The 19,385-nt window shown below is 45.4% G+C and overlaps 1 protein-coding gene across 1 annotated transcript in view; it reads left to right on the forward strand.

Moving 5' to 3' along the window:
• Window positions 1–19,385, forward strand: part of VWA3B (von Willebrand factor A domain containing 3B) — a 632,585-nt gene that overhangs the window by 305,054 nt on the left and 308,146 nt on the right. Inside the window, exon 21 of the mRNA XM_029603312.1 lies at window positions 17,897–18,015. Coding sequence (XP_029459172.1) covers window positions 17,897–18,015 — 119 coding nt within the window. The remainder of the gene's footprint in view (window positions 1–17,896; window positions 18,016–19,385) is intronic.

Consider the following 19,385-nt stretch of genomic DNA (forward strand, 5'->3'; position numbering starts at 1 on the left):
CGTGCTCTCCCATTAGGGGCTTGCGTGGGACAATGGCAAGGCATTGAGGGACGAGGGGGCAGACAGAAGGCGAAGCAAAAGTCGGGTGGGAAGGGAAGAGGTTCCCACGGGGCGGGAGATAGGCCAGTTGAGGCAGGTCAGATCGGTGTAGACAGGGGCAGAGACAGTAGGGCAGGGGGTATTGATGCTGAATTTTTGGCTGAGATGATTCACAAGTGTGTGGAGGCCAGGTTTCAGGATCCCCCTAGGGGTTTAAGAAGGGAAGGACTAGGGAGATATCGGGACATAGGGGGTTGGCCCCACTTGCCTGGGGGGGCTAGGGCACAGGAGCTTTGCGCAGGGGATTGCTGGGAAGGGTATGGGACGGCAGGGGTGGGCGGGGGTGGGCGGGGGCGTCCTTCCAACCTCGCAGGGGGAGAAAGAGGGGCGGGAATGGAATGCTGGTGCAGAGGTGAGGATGGGAGGGAGAAGTAGAGGAGGTTGTTTTTCAGCGACTGCGGAAGCGGCTCCAGGGACATCGAGTCAAGAGGCATGGAGGGACAGGAGTTTTCAGGAGAGATTCGAGGACTCATGGGCCAGGAAGGAGCAGGCGAGAGACAGTCCAGCGAACTTAATGAGGAGCGATGTGGTGGAAGTTTCTGAACGTGCGGCGGCGGACGATGGTGCAGGTATGGCGTTTCAGGGAGATTGTCAGACGAGTGGTGGTAGTGGTAGGAAGAAAAAGAGGTGCAGGGATAGTAGTTTGTCTAGTACGTCCTCTACGTCTTCTAGTTCCAGTGGAGTGGGGAGGAGAGCACACACTGCGTTAGTGGAGGGCCCTAAGCAGGATATGGGTCACCCGGCGTTGGCTTCATTATCGGAGCTGTGGGAGGAACTGCCGAAGCGTTTAGTTAAGAGGATATGGAAAAGAAAGTTTGTAAACATTTTCCGTTTATTAGAGGGCAGAAGTGGGGAGCGGAAGCACAAGAAGAAGTCAAAGAAGAGGGGGAAAAAGGGTGAAGGGGGTATAAAAATTTCTAAAAATATAGTCAACTGGGTTTGGGGCTTCCTGAGGTTGGCGAGTGTGGTTAGCCATTTTGACCCTACACAATACGGGGCATTGTTGTCCTATGCGGACAGCATTTTGGGTGCATTCAGAGACTACGAAGGTTGGGCTTGGCTCAACTATGACGAAACATTTCGGGACAAAATGGCAGCCAACAAATTTATGTCATGGGGGACCCAAGATATTCATCTGTGGTTGACACAGATGACGGTAAAAGGGGCTAGCGTAGGTAAAGTGGGAGCGGCGAGTGTGGGTGCGAGTAGCAGTTACGGGGGCCAAGGGGGGAGTATACAGGGTAGTTCCTCTTGTGGTGGGGGAAGCGGGCGGGCAGGGGAAGCTGGCAGTAAGGGGCCAGGGGGAGGGGATGATATCTGCTGGAGATTTAACAAACTCACATGCTTGTTCCCGCAATGTAAATTTAGGCACGCGTATGCGAACTGCGGAGGAGCACATCCAGCTACTAAATGCGGGCAAGGTAAAAGTATCACCCTTCCTAAGGGTGGTAAATCGTGAGGTATTGTGGCACAAAGCAGACTCTCCTGTAGTTCTTAGGGAGTTATTGGAGAGACTGAGGTGTTATCCGGTGTTAGCAGCAGCGCGTTTGTTGAGTTCAGGGTTTAGGGAGGGCTTTAGGATTCCCTATGTGGGTCCTGGGGAAGGGGGTAGGGTTAGGAATTCGAGGTCGGCGTATCGCATGGTGGACATAGCCAGGCGGAAGTTACAGATGGAGATACAGTTGGGTAGGGTAGTTGGGCCGTTTGCCGAGAAGCCGTTTGCTAGGATGCACTTGTCCCCGTTGGCGGTCATACCAAAGAAGGCGCTGGGGAAGTTCCGATTGATTTTGAACTTGTCCTATCCGGAAGGAGCATCAGTGAATGATTTTATCCCACACAGTGATTGTACAGTGAGGTACGCTTCATTCGATGAGGCTATAGCATTAGTTCGGACAGCAGGGAGGGGAGGATTGTTAGCAAAAGCGGACATTGAATCCGCCTTTCGTTTAATACCGATTCATCCAGAGAGCTTCCCGTTATTAGGTTTTCATTTTGAAGGGGGATACTTTGTCGATCGATGTCTCCCGATGGGTTGCGCGGTATCTTGCGCGTTCTTTGAAGCGTTTAGTTCATTCATTCAATGGGCGACTATGCAGCATACCGGGCGACGAGAGATGTTGCATTATTTAGACGATTTTTTGTTTGTGGGTCCTAGTGGGTCGAATCTGTGTTTACACCAGTTAACTGGATTCTTGGAAGTGGCACGGTCCTTAGGTGTGCCTATAGCGAAGGATAAGACGGAAGGTCTGGCATCCAGGATCACTTTTTTGGGTATTGAATTGGATTCGGAAGCTATGGAGTCGCGGTTGCCATGGGAAAAGGTAGTCCAGTTGAAGAAGTTGGTGAAGCTGGTTCGTGGGTCTGTCAAGGTGACGCTTAAGCAGATGCAATCCTTGATCGGTTTGCTTAATTTCGCGTGTCGAGTTATTCCCATGGGGAGAGCTTTTATTCGAAGGCTGTCAGTTAGGACAGTGGGGATAAAAGCAGGGCATCATTTTATTCGGGTTAACAAAGACGTCAAGGATGAACTAGGTGTATGGGAGAGTTTTTTGGATTCGTTTAATGGAGTGCGACTGATGCAGGAGAAAGAGGCAGCAAGTGTGGAGATGGACTTATACTTGGATGCAGCGGGGGCAACGGGATTTGGCGTGTACTGGAAAGGGAAGTGGTGTGCGGACTGTTGGCCAGAGTCATGGCACGTGGAGGGAATTACCAAAAATATTACATTCTTGGAACTGTTCCCAATGATTGTAGCATTAACAATTTGGGGTCGAGAGTTACAGAACAAGCAGGTTGTCTGGTGGTGTGATAACCAAGGAGTTGTACAGGTAGTTAATCGGCAATCTGCTAAGTGTCCAAGGGTGTCAGGTTTGTTGAGGGAATTGGTATTCTTATGCTTGCGGTGGAATGTAACGATAAAGGCAAGATATGTTCCAGGCTGTAGGAATGTGATTGCAGATGCTCTTTCTCTGTGCAAGTGGGATGTGTTTCGAGCTGAAGCTCCCCAAGCGAGTCTGCTGGGAGAGACCATTCCAGTACATTTGTGGACTCTTGGAAGGTAGCGAGATGGCACTTGCTTAGTCGATCCCTAGCGACGGTAGACTTGTTGTCCATGGCAAGCATTTTGCTTCAGTGTGTATGTCTCAGGGTGAGTTTTGGGAGGTTTACAGGGCATAGGTGCGGAGTAAGAAGAAAAGGGGTATGAGGGGGGTGGGCATGACTAGCTAATGCAATATTTTGCTTTGCAGATTGGAATGGGGAGATGCGTAAACGTGAATGCGCCTGGGTCGTGGGCCATTCCTTTGTTCATTGTGCGCATCGGCGGGCCATGAAGAGGCCTTATGGGGAGCACTTGAATTTGGATACGCGTACTTGGACTGTGCGGTGGTTTGGACGGGGGCGGCATGCGGTGGGGAGAGTTGCGGTCTGTCCTCCAAAGGCGGGTCCAGGAGTGGGGTGTACCACGCATAATGGTGGTACATTTAGGGGGGAATGATGTAGGAAAAATGTCTTGCCGTAAATTGGTGGAGATCATTAGGAAGGACCTTGCGATGATAATGAATAATATGCCAGGCATGAGAGTAGGGTGGTCCGATATCATAGAATCAAAAATTGTTCAGAACCAATATAGCGGAAAGGTGTTAAAAAAAATGAACCGGCAGATTGGCAAATGGCTGGTTCAGCAAGGGGGTTTTTGGATAAGACACAGTTGGTCGTGGGAGGTGTTAGGTGATGGGGTACACCTTTCCGAAATAGGTTTGGATTTATTTAACAATGCGTTGGAGGAAGGATTTTGGCAACAGTTGCATGAATAGAGGGCCGCAGTGGGGGAACAAAGGTAACAGGGGTTACTTTTGTTTGTGGCGGAAAACCCGAGCCTGAAGTTGAAATATGTTGTGTTTGGTTTGTGAAGGGCTTTGGGGGGGGGGGGGGGGGGGGAAATGCTCGTGTAGCTTGCGGCTGCTACATGGGAAAGCCTAAGAGCAAGGGGGGGCGATGCTCAGGCCGAACTCTTACCCTCGCTGGAGCCGTGGCGGGGTAAGATTTGGGGGATTGGGGAGTGAGTCTTACCACTGAGACGCGGTGGTAAGTGAAGAGGGGTATGACGGTTAGGTGGGGGGGGGGTGAAGAAATTATTTAGCATGTATGTATAAGTTGATGGGCTCGGGTTAGGTATTCCAATAAACTGCGGCCTTTTGTTTAACGCCATAAGTTGTGTACTGTATTCTTTGGGGGAAAGGGGGATGCCGGGAGCGACCAATAGTCTTGCTTCCCTATGTTAAAGTATCAAAATATTTAAGAAGTTTGTTTTGTTCTGTCCTGAATGTGCAAATCAACAGGACCTGGAGGAATCTAGTGGGAACGTGGCTTTACTAATGATGGATCTGGAATGTTGTTTGTCACTTTTGAAAGAAATAACTTGATATGAAAAGATCTATTCTACTTTCAAATGGATCATGCAAGTTGGTCAGTACAAATGACAGCCCTCGATTTAGAACTCTTTCCTGCATTGCTGACATTCTATATGTGGATAAATTAATTATCACTGATTCTGTGCTGCTTGTGAGCAGGTAAGCAGTTTATGCTACAAAGTTTCCTCTGTCTTATGACAATTATATGGGCACCTGTAAGGATGAACCAGCTGGCGAGGATAATATATTTTCTAAAAAATATAAAAGTTGACCGTCAGCTGTACCTATATCTCGAGAATCATCTGAACAACTCATGGAATGATCAGAAAATGCAAAAGTAACTTTTTTGACCTTCTGTGTGGTATCTGTCTGTGACTGCGGCTGATGGTTCAACAAGGGATACACCCATGAAGCCAAATAATCTTGTTGATTATGCCAGAATTTAGCTATCTTGCCTTTCTTTATATCTGATTCAAATGCATCTATTGTCTGTTGTAGCTCTTGTAACAAGGCAGAGAAGGTTTCTAAAGATACTTGTTGTTTTAATTCTTCTTCCAGTACCACAATTTTGGCTCTGATCTCTTCAGTAATCACTTTTCTATAATCAATGAGCATCAAGTCTAATGTACACTTATTCACTGGTATCCTGTCACGGTTTTACCTGCCATGTAGCCTCACTGTGCCCTGATCCTGTCTGCCCCACCAGCAGAAGCCTCCAGTGAGCTCTGTTGCTAGCTACCCTCACTGGCCACCTGACGTAGCCTGTGATGCATCCTCCTCTCCATCAGGGGTCCTCATCGAGTTTCACTTCCAGCTTTGCCAAGCTTTACCTTGCTGCTCGCTCCACACCCAAGCTCCAGTCCCATTTATCCCTGGCCTTGCCATAACCTAGATGCCTCTCCATGGAGTCATTCTTGGTTCTCTGACCTGGCCTCTCTTACCATGCCTTGTGGCCTCCAGTCCTTCCTGTGTCTTGCGGCCTATCTAGGCCTCACCTTGCCTTGTGGCCTCTGGGCTTTCTGTCTCCTTGTACCTTGCTCTGTGGCGTTTGGGCTTGCTCTTACCTTAGATCTTGTGCTGTGGTTATGCAGGCCTTACCTCCCCTAGTGGCCTCAGGGCCTTATGCTTAGTGGCCTACAGGCCTCTGTATCGCTTCCTGTTCTTTGTTCTGTGATGTATTGTCTAGTCCTTATCCAGTCCTGTACTGGTCTGTCTTTAGCCCTGCCCTTGTCTAATCTTGTCCTGCCCTGCCCAGTCCAGTTTCTGGTATCCATTCCCTACCTTGCTATTACCTTGTCTTGCCCCAGTCTGTATCCAGTTCCAGTCTCTGCTCAGTATCCTGCCCAAGCCTGTGTCTGTATCCAGTCCTAGTCCCTGCTCAGTGTTCTGTCCAAGCCTGAGTTTGTATCCAGTCCTAGTCCCTGCTCAGTGACCTGCCCAAGCCTGTGTCTGTATCCAGTCCTAATCCCTGCTCAGTGACCTGCCCAAGCCTGTGTCTGTATCCAGTCCTAATCCCTGCTCAGTGGCCTGTCCAAGCCTGTCTGTATCCAGTCCTAGTCCCTGCTCAGTGACCTGCCCAAGCCTGTGTCTGTATCCAGTCCTAATCCCTGCTCAGTGGCCTGTCCAAGCCTGTGTCTGTATCCAGTCCTAGTCCTTGCTCAGTATCCTGCCCAAGCCTGTGTCTGTTTCCAGTCCTAGTCCCTGCTCAGTGTCCTGCCCAAGCCTGTGTTTGTATCCTGTCCAAGCCTGTGTTTGTATCCAGTCCTAGTCCCTGCTCAGTGTCCTGTCCAAGCCTGTGTCCTCGACCCTATTTAGTATCCTGTCCATTTTTGTCCAACCTGTTCCGGTATCCAATCCTCAGCTCCCTGCCTGTTCTGTACCCAGACCTCTGCTTCCAGTCTGTCTCTGCCCACAATGTCCAGCCTGTGCCAGACCTTAGTTTCAGCTTGTGCCTGCCTTGCCTTATTCAGCATGTCCTGCCTTGTCCAGCTAAGCCCTGCTAGGGCCTCAGAACCCAAAGGCTCAACCTTCATGGGAGGAGGCTGACTAGGTCAGCCCTTGTCCAGCCCTGGAATCCTGTACCACACATGTGGGGCTATATCCTAACTCCAAACAGGCCCCCCATGATACATTCATTGGCATTTGATTTTGAGCACCTTGTCCAGCCCTTGTCCAGCCCTGGAATCCTGTACCACACATGTGGTGGTATATCCTAACTCCAACCAGGCCCCCCATGATACATTCATTGGAATTTGATTTTGAGCACCTTGAAGTTCGTTACTCCTAGAAGACCTTAGATAAGTACTGGCTCTTGTTTTTTTATTTTTAAATTGCATACTAAAAATTTTCAAAACAATTTATATTAGAGCTATGCGAGCCACACTTTTTTTTATAGATCAATGATTAAAACCACACAAGCACAGCGATAAGGACGTCATGAGACTGATTTATGTAGTATGAGGGCTTTTTCAATTGGATATGGTAATTTTCTGAAATATAGAGTGTGTTGAAAGTGGTTATACCATCCAGCATTAGTACCTAAGAGCAGTGGCTTAGCTACGGGTGGGCCTGGGTGGGCAGCTACCCACCTAATTTGGGCCCAGGCCCACCCAACTGGCACCGGAACTGCAACGCTGTCGCGGGATCCCATCTCCGCGACAGCGACGAGAAGGACCCAGACCTGGTGCACCATTCCGTGCATTTGCACGGCACACATGGGGGAAGCGGTCCCACGGCCGTGTGGCCGATTGATCTTCCTGTTTGGGGGCGGGGGGGGGGAGGAGAGGGGAAGCGCCGCACATAGCTTCCGCTTCCTTCCCCCAGAGCAGGAAGATCAGTTGGCCTCTCCAGCTACCACCCTACGGCCGACTGATCTTCCTGCTTGGGGGGAGGGGAGGAAGTGGAAGCTGTGTGTGGTGCTTCCGCTCTCCTCCCCCCCAAACAGGAAGATCAGTCAGCCATACGGCCCGAAGATAGCAGGAAGCGGGTGGCAGCAGGAGAGGCCAGCTGATCTTCCTGCTCTGGGGGAAGGAAGCGGAAGCTGTGCATAGGCTTGAATGTGTGTGTGTGGATGAGAATGGGAGCCTTAGTGCGTGTGTGTGTGTGGGTGAGAATCGGAGCCTGGGTGTGTATGGGAGTGAGAATGGAATCTTGAATGTGTATGGGAGTGAGAATGGAATCTTGAATGTGTGTGGGTGAGAATGGAAGCTTGAATGTGTGTATATATGGGTGAGAATGGGAGCCTGGGTTTGTGTGTGGGTGAGAATGGAAGCTTGAATTTGTGGGTGAGAATGGAAGCTTGAATGTGTGTATATATGGGTGAGAATGGGAGCCTGGGTTTGTGTGTGGGTGAGAATGGGAGACTAGGTTTGTGTGTGGGTGAGAATGGGAGCTTGAATTTGTGGGTGAGAACGGGAGCTTGAATGTATGTATGTGTGGGTAAGAACGGGAGCTTGAATGTATGTATGTGTGGGTGAGAATGGGAGCTTGAATTTATGTATGTGTGGGTGAGAATAGAAGCCTGGGTTTGTGTGTGGGTGAGAATGGGACCTTAAATGTGTGTATGTGTGGGTGAGAATAGAAGCCTGGGTTTGTGCGTGGGTGAGAATGGGACCTTAAATGTGTGTGTGGGTGAGAATGGAAGCTTGAATATGTGGGTAAGAATGGGAGCTTGAATGTGTGAATGTATGGGTGAGAATGGGAGCTTGAATGTGTGTATGTATGGGTGAGAATGGGTGCCTGGATGTGCGTCTGTGTGTGCATAAGAATATAAGCCTGGGGAGAGGTGAGAAAGTGAGAGCTTGTATGTGTGTCTGCAGAGAATGTGAGCTTGGGGGTGAGGGGGTGGGGAGAGCATATGAGCGTGAGAGCTTGAGTGTGTGAGGGAGTCTGTGAGAGAAAGCATGTATGTGTGTATGGAAGGGAAGAAGACAGTAGTAGAGGTCTTTAAGATCATGAGAGGTCTTGAACGAGTAGATGTGAATCGGTTATTTACACTTTCAAATAATAGAAGGACTAGGGGGCATTCCATGAAGTTAGCAAGTAACACATTTAAGACTAATCGGAGAAAATTCTTTTTCACTCAATGCACAATAAAGCTCTGGAATTTGTTGCCTAAAGAGGTGGTTAGTGCAGTTAGTGTAGCTGGGTTCAAAAAAGGTTTGGATAAGTTCTTGGAGGAGAAGACCATTAATGGCTATTAATCAATTATACTTAGGGAATAGCCACTGCTATTAATTGCATCAGTAGCATGGGTTCTTCTTAGTGTTTGGGTAATTGCTAGGTTCTTGTGGCCTGGTTTTGGCCTCTGTTGGAAACAGGATGCTGGGCTTGATGGACCCTTGGTCTGACGCAGCATGGCAATTTCTTATGTTCTTAGAAGAAAGACACTGAAAAGGAATTAGGAAATGAGCGACAAGGGAAAAAAAATGGGAAAAATAGACCAGGACCAACTGATTAAAAAAATACAAAGATCAGAGAACAAAGGTAAAAAAAAAAAAAAATATATATATATATATATTTATTTATTTTTAATTTTTATATATCTACCTTCTTGCATGAAATGCAAATCAGGCCGGTTTACAGTGAAAGCTGAACAAGCAGGAAATATAATTCCTTAGTCTAATACATTGAACATCTAGAACGAAACAAATGTTAAAAAAGCAAAAAGCTAGACAACTTAATAAAGGTTAATTAAATGAAAAACATAACTAAACTTATTTTACAAGAAGCACAAAGGTTAGCACGAAGAGGAGCACAAAGGGGAGAGCCCCTTTGTCGCGACGCCCTATGGAACGGCGTCGCTTACCGGCTCTGCTAGCGTGGTGATGTCATTGGGGGCGGGTCTCATTCTTCCTGAGGACTCCCAATCTTGTTAGTTTCATGGCGATTTTTTACTTTTTTTTTCAGTTTTTTCAGCCCGGGATTGTCTCTCAGGGTACCCGATGTTGGTGGGTTGCCCCTCACCTTCATTGCCCGATGGAACGGCGTCGTTATATTTTATATATATATATATATATATATATATATATATATATATATTGAGATGTTAGCAATTTAAATATGTCATCTTTAGGAATGTGCATTTCTTATATTTTTGTATTTTGCTCTTTCTTAAGTATTCCACTGTTCAGACATTTTAGGGCCTGGTGTAGTATTTGCATTGCTGCTTTTTCATAAGGTTGCTGTTTGAATCCTGAAAGTCAGTGCTATGATTGTATGGCAATGTTCTAGATGCCTCTTTCTTTGCAAGAGTTTGTGTTACTTCACAAAATAGCAGTGGAGGGTTATTTTTTGCTGATGAAACCAGAATTTGATTTTTTTTTCATGTTATGTGAATTGCCCTAGCTCTGTGCTGCACCTGTTCTGATGATTAATTATATTGTATTGTATTTATGAAGATTTCTGGTTTTCTGCAAAGATGGTTCATGAAAGAATACATTCATTTTGTTTTATTACATGATTGGATCTGATTGTTTTCTATACTTGTGCATTTATAAACTGCAATAAATATAAAATTGTGATTAATAAGGAATCTTTAATGCTGGTAAGTGCTTAAATTATTGAAGTAAATTATTTTAAGTAATGGCTGTTGCAAATTACTTAAAAAGCCATTCTAGGGTGCAGTATATGGCATTATTTAACAATAAGAAAACAACTAGTAGGTCTCAGACCTGCATGCCTACAGCCCACCCATGTTAACCTTGTGCCCACCCAAAAAATCAATTCTGGCTATGCCACTGCCTAAGAGACTTAACATGACATCTTAACAGCAGAAAAGTTAACTACACCTCAGGAGATGCATTTAGCAGGGCCAGTAACTATAAACATGCCTTGCTTGAAGTTCAAACACTTTTTTTTACCTCTAGCACTCCCTCTAGAAGCTTACTGAAGTCAAGAGAGGGAATGAACTGAGATGTGGATGGGATATGTAATCTTCAGGCATTCTGAGCTAAAAAGCCAGCTGACTATGATTAGGAATAATTTGCTGCTGGTTTAAAAGAGCCAAACTACCAGAAACAGAGGCAAACAGTGTTGGAACAACATCCTGAAGCTGGAGGTCAGATCAAAAGCAGGGCTCAGAAATAAACAGGACCAAAAGCAGGCAGGATGGAAGCAAGCATAAACCAGGAACAAGAGTAGAAAGGCATAAATAAAAGATCACATGAACAGGAACAGTTCTGAGGTTTGAAATAGGAACTTGGCAGCGTAGGTTGGGGAAGAAATTAACTGGCTGAGTCCTATTCGTCCAATAGAAAGATGCGGTAAGCACACAATGTAAATTCCCAGGAAAAGGCGTGAGTTGCTGGAAGTCCAATAGCAGTAGATAGCAGATATCTCATATGGAAGACTGATTAGCAAGCAGCTTTTTTTTTTTCTTTATTAAAGTCTGATCAGTCCAGGTATTATACACTTCTATGGTTGTGTTTTAACTAACACGCGCACACACACACACAAATACACATATATATATATATATATACTTAGTTTTATTTATTTGGATTTAGCTCATGGCTTTTCATTGGTAGTTCAAAGTGAGTTACATTCAGGTACTGTAGGTATATTTTATATATATATATATATGCTGGGGTAGATTTTATAATTTTGCGCGAGCGCATACTTTTGTTCGCGCCTGGTGCGCGAACAAAAGTACGCTGGATTTTATAAGATACGCGCATAGCTGCGCGTATCTTACAAAATCTGGGGTCGGCGCGCGCAAGGGCGTGCACATTTGTGCAACCTGCATGCGCCGAGCCCGGCACGCGCTGCCTGTTCCCTCCGAGGCCGCTCCGAAATCGGAGCGGCCTCGGAGGGAACTTTCTTTCCACCCCCCCCCCCCCCCGCACCTTCCCCTCCCTTGCCCTACCTAACCAAACCCCCGGCCCTATCTAAACCCCCCTACCTTTTATTGGCAGATTTACACCTGCTGAAAGCAGGTGTAAATCTGCGCGTGCCAGCGGGCTGCTGGCGCGCCATCACCCAACCCAGGGGGTGGTCCGGAGGCCTCGACCATGCCCCCGGGCCGGTACCACGCTCCCCAGTCCTGCCCCGAACTGCCCCCTGACCACCGGGCTAGCCCCCGGACACGCCCCCGCCCCTTTTACGAAGCCCCGGGACTTACGCGCGTCCCGGGGCTGTGCGCGCACCGGCGGCCTATGCAAAATAGGCGCGCCGGCGCGCGTAAATCCGGCTGGATTTACGCGCGCAGGGCATTTAAAATCCGGCCCATATTGTATAAATATCTGTATATAAATATATATACAGCCCACAAATGGCTTAATGAAATAGTAAGTGTCCTCAAAAATTAACATATATACAAACAGAACACAAAGGTGAATTTTAAGAGTTGAGTGCGCAAAAATGAGCACATGCATGCAAAAATAGCACATCTTCACGCAAGTACTATTTTATAAACCTCAAACACGTGCAAGTAATGCTCGTATAGAAAAAGGAGTGGGCTAGGGGCAGGCCAAGGGTGTTCTGGGGCAGGGCCAACATTTACGTGTATAAGGTGCTATTTAGTAACCTGCAAGCATGACGTGCGTACGGCTGTTACCTGTGCATATTCATACCTGTTACATGTCTGGTGTAAATCAGAATAAAATTCTTTATAGTTGAATGCTGACTGGGTGAGGGCGTCTGGAAAAACTGGGGGGAGTTCAAGCTGATGGCCTAGAGACAGACTGGGCAGACTGGTGGACTAATTGGTAAAACTGGTAATTTCCTTTATGTGTGTATGTTATGGAATTTGATAATTTACACGCGTAAAAACCAAGTGCTAAGGAAAATACGTGAGTTAAATTTCCTCGTGTAAATGATTAAAATTAAGAGCACAAATAATGTGCGGATGGCAGATGTTTGCCACGTATCCAGATAATTTTTGATTTAGTTGGATAAGTCTGAAAAAGAGCTACGTAGCCAGATAACAAAGATAGCCGGATAAATCTTCAAATGCTAATAATCTATGTATCTTACTTATCTGCCTGTGTAGCATTTTTCTTTTACTTATCTGGCTATCTTACTTAGCCAGATAAGTCTTAAACTGCGCTACTTATTTATTTATTTAAAATATTTTTCTATCACAAATCAAGATTTCTAGGCGGTTTCCAACATTACATTCATAAAATCAGTAATAAAACATAAAACCTCTAGTTAAAACATTAAATTAAGGAGAAGGGGGACCTACCATCAAGTTCCCTTCACTTCCCTTGACCAGCACGAGTGCTGGAGGCCCTCAGTTAAGAGTGACATCCGTGGGAGAAGCCAACTCTGAGCACAAGAAGCAGTGCCCTGCACATTTATGTGGAGGAGGGGGACCTACAATTAAGCTCCCTGCACTTTCCTTGAAGAGCACGAGTGCCCTAGGCCCCCAGCTGAGAGCAATGCCTGTGGGAGGAGCCAACTCTGGGCATGCTGCCACCACCACTTTCTCTTCCTTGTTTTGGAGCAAGGGATTTTTACTGACCGGAGTATTACCTTCTGAGACAATTATGGTTAAGAGAAGATGGTGGCTTTGCTCTTCTGGCCTGGCCCCTCACTCTTCTCAGACTGGGCAGGATCTGCAGCAATTGGGTGCTCTGCTTGCTGCAGATCCTGGGCAAGAGGCTGCATTGGGTCTGCCAGAGCTAGAGAGACTGCCTTGAGCCCCGATGATTGTCCTCCACCTCCCTTGCTTTTGACGAGGAGCAGTATTGGTTCCATACTTGAAGAAGAAGCTAGTTCTCAGTCCTTGATTTCTTTTCAACAACAGCATTTTGAGGACTCCTGGAAATCCAGATTGGAAAAACCTGCCACAATTACTCTAGAGGATGTGTGAAAAATGATTACATTCTTAGAAAAAACTGTAAGTAGAAGATTGGAGGACATTAATACTTCAGTTGATTTGGTCAAAGGTCAACTCACCATGGTTCAGTCTAATACTGTTGAACGTGGTGCTAAAATATAGTTTTTGGAATCTCAGAATTTATCGTTTCAAGATTTTAAAATAGCTACTCTTAAGGATAGTGCTGTGATTCATCAGCATGTGGAAATGTTTGAGAACAAATCTCGTATACTTGACTTGCATATTCTTAATTTTCCAAAAACTCCTCTTAGTTTTCCTATAGAGTTGGTTAAGAAATATCTGAAGGAAGATCTTGGTCTAACTGAAGAATCGCTTCCACTCTTAACTAAGGTTTATTATTTACTGTTTAAGGGTAACAGAGAGGTTGGAGGGAGAGATAATTCTTATCTCGTAACTCATAGCCTTAATATCACTAATTTTTTAGAACAGTCTGCTAAAGAGATTCAGGAAAGAGCTACATTATTGGTTATGTGTTCTTCAGAGATGAAAAGAACCTAATTTTCAGGTTATTTTTCATTGATCAGAATTATTCCTTTATGGGTCAGAAAGTATGGATCTTCCCAGATGTAAGTAAATAGACCCAGGCCAGGAGGAAAGCATTTCTTCAATACAGATGTGCGATTATAGCAATGGAGGAGGGGGGGAGGAGGGTATTTTTTTTTCTTCAATACCCAGCTAAGTATTGAAGTGCTTTCAGGTCACAATTATATCTTTTTTGAACCTAATCAGCTGAATGTTTTGCTTATTAATAAGATTGTTAATCCTTCCACAACTACTCCTGAGACATGTGGTTAGGATAATTTAAATTTGCACACTGATCAATGTTTGTTCGGATTTATTTCTTTAATTATTATTTTGTATTTGTCTCTTGATCTCTCTCCTTCCGATGGGTATTTTTGTAATTATTATCATGTCAACATTTTCTGTGACTATGAATCTGGCATTAATCCTTATTTCTGTAAAGCATTTATTGTTTGTATTTATTGGAAAATTGATAAAGAGTAAAAAAAAAAAAAAACCCAAAAAACTAAATTAAAAAGACAAACTAAAAGATAAAATAGACTGAAAAAAACAATAATGAACTCTGCGCATTTCTTCTTGGTTACATATTGATCCTCTCATAAACCTGCACTGCAATTTAATATAAGGCGGCTAGCCATCATTAATACATAAAAGAAACCTGATCATCCTAAAAAACAAATTTGGTTAGCATCCTTAAACAGACTTGCTGGGGAAAAAAAGGCCTACACTAAGGGGCAGATTTTCCACCCCCTGCGCGCGCCGAGACTATGTTGCATAGGCTCGGCGGTGCGCGCAAGCCCCGGGACACATGTAAGTCCTGGGACTTTCCTGGGGGGGGCGTGCCCAGGGCGTGTCGGGAGACAGGTCGCGGTGGTGCGTCATCCGGGGGCGGGGCCGCGGACATGGTTCCGGCCTGGGGGTGTTTCAGAGGTGTGGCCGAGGCCTCCAAAACTGCTCCCGGGCCAGGGAATCGCGCGCCGGCAGCTGGCCGGCAAACGCGAGTTACGCCTGCCTCAGGCAGGCGTAAGTTTTATAATAAAGGGTTAGGTGGGGGGAGGCGGAAGGAAAGTTCCCTCCGAGGCCGCTCTGATTTTGGAGCGGCCTCAGAGGGAACGGAGGCAGGCTGCGTGGCTCGGTTTGCGCAGGCTGCCGATTTTTCAGTCTTGCGCACGCCGAGCCCGGATTTTAAAAGATACGTACTCTTGTTTGTGCCGGGTGCGCAAACAAAAAGGTACGCGCTCACGTACTTTTTATAAATCTGTCCCATACTGTTCATGGCGTGGACGTACGCCCAGTTGCATGCCCAGGCTATTTTATAACACACATGTGTATGTTAGTGTATGTTATAAAATGGCCTCATTCCTGGGTGTGTGCTGATGCACACAGATAAGTCACCATAGTGTTAGTTAGCCAGATACTTGTTACCATTTAACTGGATAAGTCAAAACTTATGCAGCTATGTTTAAAATACATGCTGTATATTTTTTGATACATGAACATGTTGGGTAGATTTAGGCATATTTTATATAGTGTTCACGCATTTGCACGCACAATATAAAATACATGTGCATGTACTTGCGCGTCCATGTAGCTACGTATATGGGCGCGTTTGCACACGTTTAAAGTTAACCTCTTATGTACCTGATAACTGAATACTCTTCTTGTGAAAAACCCAAAGGGAGTTAAATGAGACCTCCCCAAGAAACAAAAATGTGTTCAACTCAATATTGCACAGATTATTAAAGATTTAATAATATGTGTTTTAACAATATGAGGCTTTAATAATATGTGCAGTATTGAACTGAAAACATTTGACTTTTTTTTTGGGATCTCATTTAATTCCCTTTGGGTTTTTCACTAGTAGAGTTTTGAGTTTATTCTTTATTTAAAATCATTTATAAAAGGTTCTTTCTAAAAAAACAAAAAACCTCTTGTTCGTTCATATAATATGTATGGGGCATTTTATTATGCGAGAAATGACTGAGTGATTTATGATCTCACTTGGTTACACAATGGCACATTTATGAGACTCTCAGCTGTGAGAGGCAAATTCTGATCAGGCTTTTTTCATTGATATGTGTGCGTCGGCGTGTGCCCAGGGATGCGGCTATTTTATAACATACGCGAACATATGCATATATGTTATAAAATAGCCTGTGCACATATGTATGTGCCCTATTTTGCAACTGGGCGTGCACAATTGTACACATTTGGGTATGAGCCGTGGACTTTTATAACCGGCACATGTTCACGACATGATTAGTTTCACCAATTCGTCCACCAGTTTGCCCAGTGTACAGCTAGGTCCTCCAAACCCCCTACCCCAACCCCCTGGTTTAATAGCCTGCACTCCCCACAATTACCCCAGACCCTTTAAACACATCAGGGATGGCTGTTATTATTATTATTTTTTTTAATTTACTCCTCCTCCATAGCAGAAATAAAATTACGCAGCACTGGACCGGGGTTTGTGCCCAGGTGCTAAGTATTTGATTGCACATCTCTTGGCCCTGCCTGGAAGTGCCCATATTATACCCCTTTTTGAGTCGGAGTGAGATCTTCGCACATCAGGTGATGCACGCGCATGTAGGCGGGTTTTAAAATCCTCTGGGCATGCACATGTCCTACATGCACGAACATTTCCTGATTTTGGCGTGCCTCAGGCTTTGCACCTCTTGCTTCTTCTCTATACACAAGTACTAGATAGAGTGGAGGTTGTAGGAGGCAACAACGGCCTCCAAAAAAGGAATTGACAGAGATGGAAAAGAGGACTGACTCACATCAACAGTGTTTCCTGTCCAGGGCCAGTGCAAGAGTATTTAGCATCCTAGGCATCATGCGGCCCTCCTCCTCCATCCAGCACAGCCCTAACTCCCAGCAATAACTCCAGCACAGCATTCCCAATTTTGGCAGTGTTGGTTCTGGCACAGTACCCCTTTGTGCCTCGTGCTGGTGGGATTTTGCCACCTTCAAAATGTTTGCGCTAGGGGGTCATTTTCCAAAGGTATCGCACGCGAAAAGGGACTTCGCACGCGATATCTAAATCGGGGGCGGTGTCCACACCGGAAGGGGAGGAGTCGGGGGTGGACTCCGCGATGACTTCACTGACGGCGAAAAGGTAGGACACCTTATCGCTGCCAGCAGCACGCCCAACAGCACCACCTTTCACGGTGGCGCTATTGGGTAAAGAAGCCGGCAGCGATCGCACCACAGGCCCGCCCCCTTAGAAAATCCAGGCCTTAGTTTGCCTTATAGAAGCGCCAGCCCTGCTTCTGTCACTCACTGGAAGGAACCCATTGTGGCAAGAGCCACGTTTAAGATGTTAGTGTTACATTTTCCCATGCAAGGGTCCAGATGAGAGCAAGGGCATTCTCAGTGACTGCGCCAGTGCTCTGGAACAGTCTTCCTCTGGATATTAGACTGGAACTAAACTATCTATAGTTCTGAAAAAAGGTAAAAGCATGGATATTTCCACAATCATAATTTGTTAATACAGGCGCAGCTGCTGGGAAATAATTCTGGGAAGTTTTTGGGCCCAGGTTTTCTTTTGGGGATTTGGGACTGTAACAGGTGCAGAGGAGATGGAGCCAGCAGGTGGGGATTTTCAGTCTGGGGCCCTGTTTATCTTGCATATTGATGCCTGAAAAGGGGCAGGGACTGGTGTGCTGTTTCTAGGGTGTTTATGTTGGGTTTTTTAACTACTGAAATGTTCTGTGATTATGTTTTCATATCTGATGCTTTCTTTGCCACTCATTTGGTCATGTACACTGGTTTGGGCGGTTTATTATTAATCAGTGAAGTGGTTAAGAAATATTTTTAAATAAGAAAAAGAAGAAGAGTAGTTATCAATTTTATCTCCAGAAACAACTTTCCTTATTTTCTGAGTATACCAAGATAGCTGTGTTTATTTTTATACATTAGGAGGCATTTTGAAAACGCTAAAGGCCTTACAACAGCACTAGCAGAGGATAAATTGGTAACCTGTGAAATTAAATCATTGGCTTTTATTTTTCTTTTGTAGGTGTTACCTTTGGCCCATGTTAGTGGCAATAGAAATCTCATCACGTTAATTAATCCACAGGCAGTGAACCTTGAGAACTATAAACAGAAACTGGTGCAGGTAATCAAGTCTTATAAACGGTGAGCTTGTTTTTAATATAAAGAAACTGCTTTTATGTTCTGTTTACATCCTTGCAGAAAAAAATAAGGTACCAGATTGGGGCCAGTGGCAACCTCTGCTTTTTACTTCAGTTGCAATGGGGAAAAGGAAGCAGGTTCGAAAAAGTACCAGGATGTCGACAAAGGTTCCAGGTCAATGACCCGGTGTGACCTGGTACAACGTCAACACTGCTTGCAAAGTGGGGTTAAAAGCAATCAAACTACATTTAGGACTGAAGGCATTGAGGGTTTTCTTCTATTCTCTGTCTGCGGGAAAATTCAGTTAGCACACCTGGCCCTTAGAGAAGCAACGTTTGCAAAGGATGCAGATAATTATTATGAATGGAGACACAAAGTCACAGGCTTAATTTATGACACTAGTACATTGTGCTTGTCAGCTCTTACAGTTTTATTGACAGTACAAGGTCAATTTTCAAAAGCTTAATAGGAATATAAGTGCAGAAAATAAGGAGTTGTGTGTAACTCAATCCTATGCACAGTGTGAATTTTGAGCCATCTACAAATAAACACAGGGACGGTAACTTTCAAACCAGCGCGAAGGTGCACAGTTGTGCACGTGTCAGTCTGCGCCAAGGGATGTGGCTGTGTTATAAGTTGTGTACGTATATGCGCGCATGTTATAAAATAGTCTGGCTGCGTGCACGTGTGCCAAATTTTAAATGGGCATGCAAATCCCTTTTCTACTGAATAAATCACGGGATTTTACATGGAACATACATGTATGTTCCATGTAAACCGCCTTCCCGGCGATAGTTTTCTCTGTTAATTGTGAACCGGAGTGATATGTATTGTATACAGGAACTTCCGGTATATAAAAACCTAAAAATAAATAAATAAATAAATAAAAGGCCCGCGTGCCCACGCCATTCCCGGTTTAACAGTCCATCCACCAGTTCATCCTGTTAACTACTAGTTCCTCCAGCCCTCCCTGGTTTGATAGCCTACACTTCCTCAAGTTACCCCAGACCCTTCAAACCCCTTAGAAATGGCTCAATCCTTTTATTTCATGTCCTCCATAGCAGAAGTAAAGTTACACGGCTGGTGTCCTTGGCGAACGCAGGAGGCGTGTAAGTATTTATGCATGCACCTCATGGCCAGGCTCCGAAACGCCCTCCCCCTTTTTGGAAATTTGTGAGATATGCAGGCCGCAGCATTTACACACTTATATGAATGCTTTTAAAATTATGGTCAGTGTATGTAAACCCAATTCTTCACGCATCCCCTAATTGATGCACGCACCAGGCTTTCAAAATTCACCTTACTATTGAATTTATCCACACAAAAAACTGCATGCTGGGTGGGGGTTGGGGGAGAGTTTTAGAGGCATGTCA

Source organism: Rhinatrema bivittatum, chromosome 5 (genome assembly GCF_901001135.1).
Source record: "Rhinatrema bivittatum chromosome 5, aRhiBiv1.1, whole genome shotgun sequence".
Classification (NCBI taxonomy): Eukaryota; Metazoa; Chordata; class Amphibia; order Gymnophiona; family Rhinatrematidae; genus Rhinatrema; species Rhinatrema bivittatum.